Source organism: Brassica napus, chromosome A1 (genome assembly GCF_020379485.1).
Source record: "Brassica napus cultivar Da-Ae chromosome A1, Da-Ae, whole genome shotgun sequence".
Lineage (NCBI taxonomy): Eukaryota > Viridiplantae > Streptophyta > Magnoliopsida > Brassicales > Brassicaceae > Brassica > Brassica napus.
This window is the reverse complement of record NC_063434.1, coordinates 9,248,724-9,259,177: the sequence shown is the minus strand read 5'-3', so window position 1 is coordinate 9,259,177 and position 10,454 is coordinate 9,248,724. Positions and strand designations below refer to the sequence as shown.

The window sequence follows — 10,454 nt, the reverse complement described above, 5'->3', positions numbered from 1 at the left end:
TATTAGCCTCTACATGATCACCTCCTTTCTTCTTTTTGGATGTTCATTCCTTGTCTTCTTGCTGTTGATAATGTCTTTCCTGCGTGACTCAAGTCAAATCTTAAGACCCCAATCCACCTGCTCCAAACCCGGTATTCACAGATGCTGATGATGTCACTGAGCCACCACTACCTCCGGTTACAGAAAAAGCCCCAACCTCAACCCTTGGAACCCCATCAACCAGTGCACCTCTCTTCTACTTATGTGATCACATCTCCTTGCTGTTGATAGTGTCTTTCCTGCGTTACTCAAGTCAAATCTTAACTGCCGGAACCGTAAATTCTTTTCCTGTTTATATTCTAGTTCTGTCAAAAAGAACAGGAAATTCTTGGAGTGTAATTTTCCCTCAAATTCATTTGAGATATTCATTTGTTGTTATAACATATACTCTTGCATTCTGTTTTGTAATATTTATGAGATTGTATCCATTCTAAAAACGTAATCAACTTCTAATTCCACTGAACATACAAAGTTTTTTTGGTTAACAATAAATACATTCTACTTTTCAGTTACATAAAGGTTCTTGAAGACTCTTTTTGGCTTCCAGCTCCTTTACCAACTCTTGCGCAAGTTGGTCTTTCCCTTGATGCTCTAGTCCATTGCAGACCTGATGAACAGTCCTTGAATCAAGAGGAACTGATCTTCTGACCATTTCCCTCAACACCTGAGCTGCTCCATCATAATCCTCATTTTTACAGAAGGCGGACATCAAGACATCAAATGTTTGTTCATTCGGATGGCAACCGCTCCTAATCATGCTTCTGTACAGTTCAAAACCACGGTCTGCGTTTCTCCTCACGCACTGTCCCATTATCAACGCAGAGAAGGTCGACGAGTTTGGCACCAAACTCTCTTTATCCAACTCCTTAACAAAATGTGCAGCTTTCTTCGTCTTAGCTTGCTTGCACAGTCCCAAAATCAACCCGTTATACGTCAAAATATCACGCTTAATCCCTTTGAAGACCATATCTTCATAAAACCGGTACGCCATCTCGTGATCACCCTGCTGACCGTACCCATTAATCAAAGTGTTATAAGTAACAGTGTTTGGAGCCACGTTCACCGCCTTCATCTCCCCGAAAACCTTACTAGCTTCTTTCAACTTCACATCTCTACAAAACCCGTGAATAAGAGTGTTGAAAGTAACCACATCAGGCTGCAACCCGCTCTTCCCCATCGCGTTCTTAAGCTTCCAAGCCGAACTCAAAAGACCCTTCTCACAATGACCAGCTATCAACGTATTATACGACACGCTATTAGCCTTAAAACCCAACCTCTCCATGTCTTGCAACAACTCAACACCCTTGTCCAATTTCCCAGACCTGCAGTAACAGGAGATAACCATGTTGAGAGTGTAGGTGTTGGGAGATATCTTACACCGCCTCATCTCTCGGTAAAACCTCAGAGCGATGTCAACCCTCCCTTGACCAATCAGCGAGCTCATGTACGCATTGCAAGACTCTACATTCGGAAAGAAACCGTACTCCTTCATCTTCACAAACGCATCCGTAGCGTTTCTGAACTTATTCAAATGAGCGAAAGCTTTGAAGAGCGAATCAAACACTCGAGGCGTGGAGTCACACTCCCTGTACGAATACAGCAACGCATCGAACAGCTTCGCAGGCAAATCTATTCCACCGGTTGAGAGTATCTCTCTCAAGATGGACTCTGCTGATTTGAACTTGCGGTTCTTGGTGAGAGTGTGGAGGACGATGGCGTTGGTCTCGAGAGAGTGGGAGCCTGGGCTCTGGTGTTTCACCCAGGTGAAGAACTCGAGAGAGAGAACGTAATCTTTCTGGATCTTGAGTAGTACGTTCTTGACTCTGAATGAATCCAAGTGGTGCGATAGCTTCTCGAGCTTGTCCCAGTCGGATTGAATCAGGTGGCTATGAGCTACGTTGACGAAGTCAAGATCTTGGCCCTTGGGTTCGGGGTTGCTCCTGTGGGGGATCGGGATTGTGTTCCTGTTTCTCGAGACGAGAGGTTTGGAGACGGTAGGGTTTGCAGATGCTCGATCTAGCTCAACGTAGGTAGCGAGAGTTGAGAATCGAAAACACAGACGGCGATGAACACCGGTGCTTATTCGGATCATCATCCCACGGTAAGCTTCTGGAGAATTAAGTAGCAGGAAAAGCAGGTTTCACTTTTGATCGGAGACGGCGCCGGAGAAGGAGGTGACGAAGGAAGTCTAAACTTAGTAAAACTGAAGGTGCCTTTCTATTAAAGCCCATTGGACCCTGACAAAAATTTAGAGGAAGCCTTTTCATGTAGCCCATGAGCGAGAGAAAAAATAAAAAAAGTTGGAGATGCGGGGTATCGATCCCCGTGCCTCTCGCATGCTAAGCGAGCGCTCTACCATCTGAGCTACATCCCCTTTATTGATTATTATTAAAATTTATCTTTATGTATATCGTAATGTATTTTTCCCAGAATTAATCGTGATATGGTCAAATATGACCATCGCTCTCTCTGAAGATTTTCCGATCTTTGTATTGCAGAAGCTCAAGGTGTACCCACTTCCATATGGTAAAAATCAGAAACAGGTACCACCAGTTTAAGTTATATCTGTGATATTAGTTCGGTCAGTAATACACCAATACCTATCATGTTTCATTATTTGTGCTTTAGCGAAACATAGACATTGCACACAAACTGCTCGATCAAATGTCTCTTAGAAAGTTTCTCAATTGTTTTGAATGTTCCCTTCACGATCATTTTCCATCTCAATTCATATTATATATTCCTTGACTCTTAACGCATAAACTTTGACCCATTTGTAGTAAAAAAAAACGAAGAGTTGATTACTCCATCTAATCTGGATTAGCTGCATTTGAGAATGTCGTTTTGCTATCCATCATCACCAAGAAAACTGGCTATGACGGTGGCGTTTTTTGCCTCAGGGGCAGCTCTTTCGCCGTTGGCATCCATCTTTCGTATCTCAACGTTGCTCCTCAGCAAGCTCGTACTAAAGCCCGTAATGATTTCGTCAAAGAACGCCTCAGGCAGAAACAAGGCAAGTGACTTTCAAGATTCAGATTATGTCAGCATAACAACAGAGCCATTTCTTTTTGAGTAGCTTTTGTTGTCTTCTTACTTTCACCATCTCCAACTTTAGAACAAAAGATCGTATTATTAGAGCAAACGGTACAAAAAGTATATCAAAAGATCTTTCATAAAATATTCTCTCACAAAGTACAGCAAAAGCAGGGAATCATTAAGAATCTACAGAGAGAACCTAAGGAACGAGAAAAGTAGAATCATGGGCAATTTAGATCTTCTTGGGTTTAGTTAAGGACTTGCAGAAAGAAGAGAAGGCTCCTTTGATTTCTTCATGGATTGGGAGAGCCAGGGAGAGTTGTAAAGGACGGTGATGATCTCCAAAGTTTCCGGTTTGGTGTCTTAAGGAGACAGAGTGAGCCAAGGCTGTTTGTCTTTTGTTTAGTCCCTCAAGGATAAAAGAGAAAGCCCCAAAAGTGAGGCAACTCTGTAGAAGAGCCTGTGGAGCACCTGACCATATAAGGATATCTGGTTAGCTAGCTCTTATATTTGACTAATCTGTCTTTATAATGCTAACCAAAGGAGAAACACGATAATGGGTTCGAATTACCAGGGAAACTAAGAGCAAGACCGGTGCAGCATCCAGCAACTCCAACATTAATGGCTGAAAAGTAAGAGAGACATTACAAGTTGATGTAAAACTAGGCATGCTTATAAAGGAGGAAGAGATTTGAATGAGTCGCACCATCATCTTTCCCTCTGAGTTGTTTCAGAAGGCAAACAACCAAACTGTGTACTCCGGATAAAACAGCAAAAGTCTTGAAACAAGAAAGTTGCAAATGACTCAGTTTCACTGCAACAATAAAGCATATATGCAACATTCATTTATAAGATAAGGTACTACCTTTGCAGACTGCCCTGCGTCTGCAAATGATCCTTTAAAGCCTTTCTTCTTGAACAATCCTGAACCTGAACCAAAACTTCTATATTGAGACAAATGATTGATAGTTCAATAATCTCAACAGCCAATCTTAATACATTAACACACTCTTAAAACTAAAACCAAACTAACTCTGCTCTACAAGAGTCATGTTTTGAATAAAACTTACGAAGAGCAGAGTAAAATCTCAGTTCCCTATCAGAGAAAACGAGAGATTGCCACACTGAGTAAAGCAACAGCAGATAAAACCAGTCATACAAGACACGAAGAGTAAAGAAGAACATCACCATATCCAAAGATAGAGCCCATGACGGCACCACCAGCTGCATCTCCGGCGAACCGGACAAGACAAACGGCGGGAGCAGGAATAGTCAATGCCTTTGATGAATCATTATCCGCCGCATCGTCGCCGTCAGATTTAAGGTTTGAATCGGAGCCGAGCTTCGCGTCGATATCTGTAGCATTTGAAGAATCATCGGCCGACATAGCTAAGAAGTTGAAGCTTGAAGATACTCTAGACTTCGGTCTGCACACCTAAGATAAGATATTTCTTACACAGAAGACGACAACTGCTTTGCTTGCACAGTAAACGACTGCGTTTTGTTTCTCAGTGACTGAGAACTGAGAATTGGGCTTGGGCTGTCATGTTTAAAGGTCAAGTAAAGCCCACTAATTAAGTGACAAAAAAGAACTATATTTTTCTGAATTTCTAAATGTGACCCTAAACTATTTTCTGTTGGTAACTTAGTCCAAATTGTTCTATGCTGGTCGTTAATCCGCATTTTAAGGCACAAAACAAAGTAATCAATCAATACATGAAAAGAATGTTTCCAACCTTTACAACATGATAGAAACATGGCACAAGGTAAAAGATATCACTACTAAACATATGGGAATGAACCTTTCTTAGACCTTACGTGTTTGACAAGTTTGGCCGGCAAACTATAGTATTTCATTCATATAATACCAGATGTGAAAAAATGCGTTTTCTTACACTGACCAGCTTTACATTTTTCACATATAATATGATTTACTAGATTTTGACCCGCGCTTAGAAAGCGCGGATTTGTTTTTGAAGTTAAATAATTTTTTTAATGAATTTCAATATAAAATAGTGTATAGGTCTACGTACATTTACATGGAACCGTGAACCGAACCATATCAAACAGAAAAAACACAAAACCAAAATTGAAATTAATTTCATAAATAACCCATCAGATATGATATCTCTGAAGCCGAAAATTGAAACCGAACGTAGAACCAAATGGGTACCTGAGTTTTAAAATACAAATTATATACCAATAAATAATAATTATATTTGATTTCTAAATAACCAAATATCTAAAAACTACTGTTTATAAACCAAATTACCCAAAATTGAGTTACCCTAATATTTTTATTCAAAATATCAGATATTTTTATTCGATATTACCCACCATTGAAATACCCAAAATATCAGATATTTTTTATTTTAAATTATCCAAATAATTTAATATTTTTATTCGAACAAATTTAATTTTTTGATATTTAAATTGAAAACCCAAAATTATCCAATATGTTTTATCTATCATTATGAAATTAACCGAAAACCCCAGAATTGAACTGAAACATAATTGGACCTGGATAAAATCCACAAATCCACCATTAACATTTGAATTGGTACTGGTTACCCCAGTAAAAACCCAGTAAAACATGATAACACTTAAAAAAAAATTGTTTAGAGTTTTCATGTATTTTATAATAATACAAAAAACTAAATAAACTATTTAATTTGTCTCGGTAAAATCCAGAAAACTCTGATAACACTTTTTATAAAATTGATAAACTTCTCCTGTATTTTATAACAATAAATAAAATTAAATAACCTATTAGACTTGTCAATTCGTGATTTGCAAGTAGATATTTTTGTTATTAATGTGATAGCTTTAATTTAGGGGCTAGTTATTCAAAGTTTTTTGGAATATTTAATGGATCTATTAACAGCTTCAAAATGATTTAAGTAAATCTGAAATTCTTATTTTGTATTACAAATGGTTTTTCTATTTTTATAATAATAAATTTCAAAATCATATACAACTAAACCGGTTAAAATTTCAAAATTGTATGTGTCACATTACACATATAATCCGGTTTAGTGGTGTTCTTCTCGATTACACTATTACAGTTATTTGGCAGTGAATTTCTAATGTTAATAATTGTAAAATAGATAGTGGAAATTTTGGCACTTGATTTTACACTCTTGGTTGACATTTTTATATAGACCAAATTATGCAGAGATTGGTAATGTTGCCGAAAGATGAAACGTGTTTTATTGGTTAAATTGGTTTGAGAGCTACAAATACAGTTAATGGATAAATAAACTTTAATGGACTTTTATTCCCTTTGGTTATATGCTAAAGACCATTAAAATTTTAAACATCTAAATTCTCCTTTATTTGGTAAGATAAGTCATTAGCATATTCTCCGTATATTTTCTATGGACATGTGTTTATTTTTTATTTTAAAATTTTAATGCTGGTCACATCTAATACTATAAAGAAGAGGGTGACTCTCTTCTCAGAGAAACACGTCATCAAATAGAGAAATATGGAGGTGACACGTGGCATGGTCATTTAAAAACTAATTGCTTTACGTATCGTTAATGGGCTTGGCGAATCTTATTATATAGATACTGATTTTTGGACCGAAATCCCGACAAGAAGCAAGCCTGTCTCGCCTTAGTCTTCTTCCTAATTAACATTTTTAGGGTTCATCGGGTCTTCAAAGTTCTGATTCTGTATACCAAAAATGGTGGATCTGAGATGGCATGTGACTCGACGTTTCGTCAGTAATCTCCCCGTCATAGTCTGTTCAAGTCGTTTCAGATTCGATTAGTCACCTTCTGAAACGTTACAAGCCGCATTCATTGAGCATTAACTAGAACCTAACTCCCCTGCCCACTAGGCCACTACCATTTCAAATTCAATGAATCTTACCCATCTATCAGGCGGTGATTCTCACCTATAAAAAGGTTAGTATTCATCCCTATGATCATCCTCTTAACAGTTCCTAATATTGAAAGAAAATTATTTTATGAGTATAATGGCTGCCTCATCTGTCTTGCTCTCTGATTTGAAGGCTGGAGGTGTGTCTTCTCAGGTTCTGGGAAGCAAGAAGCTTACGCGGTGGCAAGTTGATGTGTGTAGACGTGCTTCTCCTCGACACTGGGTTTATTCTGTTCTTTAAACTCATGATCATTGTAGTTTTGTAACATATGACGGCCTATAAACTCAGATTTATCAATCTTTAGTTTCAATATCTTATTTAACCTCTTTTGGAGATAGTTTCTAATCCGGAAATTGTCGTCCGTACCAGATATCAAAGGGATTCAAACTCATTAAAGTTTGGAATATGCAAGCCTATTGGTGTCCATGATTTCAAAATACAACCTGTTAATGATGCTATAATTACAGATATGTTCTCACTTCAACCGCTGCAAGAGTCTCTCTTATGTGTTCTTTTTCTTTATTAATGTGACCTTCGCTGCGTTAGAATGTTAGCATATATACGGAACGTAACTATTTGTGAAGAATGAAAATCTGTATATGATCTTTCCATACTTGCGTTAGCTTCCCTATGATCAGCCTGCGGGATTCTGTTTATATAAATTTTATATTTTATGTTTTGTGTTGTAACTGGCAACTCAAGATATACAATTGTGTTTACCCTTAGATTATTTACGAAGAAGATCAATGTTTCTGGCAGTTATTTGTTCTGGTGATATCTTTGATTCGTTTCTTTTTTAACAAAGCGTCATCATGGCAGCTCATAATACAAATATTATCTTTCTGATAAGCAATGGTCTTTTGGTTGCTAATTTTCTAGCAGTCTCTGCAGAGAAAGAATGACAAGAATAAATGATTTGTGTAAGCTGGCTCCGTTGAGAATGGATGATTCTCCTGTAAAAGCGTTAGCAGATTCAGAACCTGGACTAATGAAAATGTTGATAATCTGAGGCAATTGACCAGAGAGATTCTTGATTCCAAACGAGATTGTCTGAAGCTCAGTGGCGTTGAAAACAGAGTGCGGGAGTACCCCGTTGAAGAATTTACTTGACAAATCCAAAATCCTTAGATGTGGACTCAAGAACAAGTCCGAAGTAACATAACCAAGATGTTTGTTGCGAAGTACCAATCTTCTGACTCTGATCATGTATGGGGCTGTTGGGCTTCCCAAACTCTATACACGTGACACATGTCCACAAACATGGTGTTTCATCATGATAATTCCAGTTGCATATTACAGTGAGAGTATCAGTGAGGATATAATATGTGAAAGATAACAGAAGAACACCATCAGTGGAATTGTGTGGCGACTAGAATAAGGTGGAAGAGGAATAATGGGAAGTGGTTGATTTGGTTGGAAGTTATGGTTTTCCAATTCTATGTACACCATTGCAAATAATTGTTCTGGTCACCAAATTTATGTGGTATTGGAGAGTTGATGAAAGAAGCTTTTGACAATACACGGAGGACCAAAGTGTAGAATCAATGATTTTGGATCATTTTGTTCAACGGTGTAAAATGTGAATGAGCAGCTGCAAATTTTGCTCATGTATAAATTTTCTATATCACTCAACCAACAAAAAGAATCTGTTCACGGGAGACACAATTATTATTAGGTTTGAGGTGATCCATGGTTTACTTTACTAGAAGAATAAAGCTTCGACAAGTTCCAACTTTCCAGTATATGAAAAACATGTAGCCTACATAAGCTTTTACATTACTAGAAATCATATACTTTTTTTTTTTGAAGAATTCGATCAGTAGGATCTTACAAAGTTTTTGGATTAATCACTGGCCATAGTGACGAAAACTAATCGTACATATCAGATCAGTGATTATGTTTTTGTAAGTTTAGTAGTTTGTTCTCTGACAAATTAATAAGAAAACCATTTAGAATTTAACAAAATGAAGGGGATTTGTTTGAAAAAAATCATGCTTAGACCAAACACAAAACAAGGGACACTAAACTGATGATATGTCAGTTATCGTCATCTTTGACTTATAAATAAATATCTTAAATAAAATAAGTTTAAAATATAAAATTGATGTAGGAAAGCTTGATTATTTTCCAAATTAATTTAATCAAGAAGAAAAGAAAATAGAAAACTTGATAATATTTTCCTGTCGATAGAACTAACCATTATTCTAATAAAACAGTTTTGTCATATGAAATATCTCAAATTTAAAGTTTAAATTACTTATTTTTAAACGGAACAAAAAAAAGAACCAAACATTAAGCAAATGTTTGGAAGAGAAAACATGAAAGACACGAGTGGATGGTTAATGTCTACATAGTTTGTAATGTATTCCACAGACTAATATAACATATAAAGGATCGAGTAGGTCTAAGTTGTTTGGATTTGAGTGAGCAACGAATGGAACGAGATAAAATTGAAGTCAGATAAACAATTGTGTTGTTAAAGAGATAAATGGCTAGATAGTTGCACATACAGTTTGGTGTATACAAAGGCCAATTGTGATTAAATGATATATAGGATAGATTGTGGATCTCGGAAGATGAACACATGGTATAGTTTGTTGATTATGATTAGAAAATAGCGACTAGACACAAACATAATGGTGAAAGACTAGATGTTGAATATACAACTTAATTAATAAATAAACTACAAAAAATCAGAAAACTGAATAAAAATGTGGAAACAAAAAATATATATTTTCAAAAGCAAATTGGACAAGTTTTGCTGAAAACAAATAAAATTAGGCTGTTTAGATTTATTGCATATAAATATAATAATTAATTTAATATTTATAGAATTTTTTCATATTCCAAAACAAAGATGATTTTTTAAGAGAGAAAAAAGGGATAAAATTCATATCTTAACATTTTAAAAAATCTTAAAGTGGTTATAGATTATGAAATTATATTATGTAGTAATAAAAAGAACATGTTAAAAGGAAAAAAAATATGCATTGAGATATTTTGGTATTTAAAATACCTCTTGAATTTTAAAATAACTTGCATAAAATTACATAAAATGTAAAAAATAATAATCTTGAAACAAACAAATGCAAAAATATAATTTAAAAATATATGAGATGAGAACCAAAGAACAAATATTGAATTAAAACACGAAACTTAATCAACAATCACTCACACCCAACTTAACATAATCAACCAAATAACTCTCTTTTGATTGAATCCGATTGATTTATGTAGAGATTGAATTCGATTGATTTATGTATTTTATAGTGTTATAAAACTTAAAACACTAAAAAATTACAATTCATGATTAAAACACAAAAATACTAAGAATCTGATCATTTTTAGTTATATAATTGAAATATAGTGTAGACAACATAATCATCTTCACACTCAACTTAACATAAAAGAAAATTTTCACAAAATTATATCTCTTATAAAAAATCGATCCAATTCCGCGCGTAGCGCGGACCTCCCCTAGTGTTATTATAAT

The 10,454-nt window shown here is 35.7% G+C and overlaps 2 protein-coding genes and 1 non-coding gene across 4 annotated transcripts; all 3 read right to left on the bottom strand.

Annotated features, from left to right (window-relative positions):
- Window positions 1-38: 38 nt before the first annotated feature.
- Window positions 39-2,357, bottom strand: LOC106444953 (pentatricopeptide repeat-containing protein At4g26680, mitochondrial-like). 2 transcript variants are annotated; one of them, XM_048742532.1, is made up of 2 exons: window positions 553-2,357; window positions 39-278 (listed from the first exon to the last, which is right to left on the bottom strand). In XM_048742532.1, coding segments are annotated over exons 1-2 (1,584 nt in total). In that variant the 5' UTR covers window positions 2,135-2,357; the 3' UTR covers window positions 39-276. The 2 variants fall into 2 exon arrangements, with proteins under 2 accessions (XP_048598489.1, XP_022573134.2); XM_022717413.2 differs by lacking the exon at window positions 39-278 and having other exon boundaries at window positions 468-2,356.
- On the bottom strand, window positions 2,341-2,413 carry TRNAA-AGC. The gene has a single exon. It is a non-coding gene; the product is annotated as a tRNA-Ala (tRNA).
- Window positions 2,414-3,149: 736 nt separating this feature from the next.
- LOC106445098 (chloroplastic import inner membrane translocase subunit TIM22-2-like) lies at window positions 3,150-4,547 on the bottom strand. The gene is made up of 5 exons (XM_013886599.3): window positions 4,264-4,547; window positions 3,941-4,005; window positions 3,782-3,854; window positions 3,647-3,700; window positions 3,150-3,546 (listed from the first exon to the last, which is right to left on the bottom strand). The coding sequence occupies exons 1-5, from the start codon at window positions 4,460-4,462 to the stop codon at window positions 3,308-3,310; spliced, it is 630 nt and encodes a 209-aa protein (XP_013742053.1). The 5' UTR covers window positions 4,463-4,547; the 3' UTR covers window positions 3,150-3,307.
- Window positions 4,548-10,454: the final 5,907 nt, after the last annotated feature.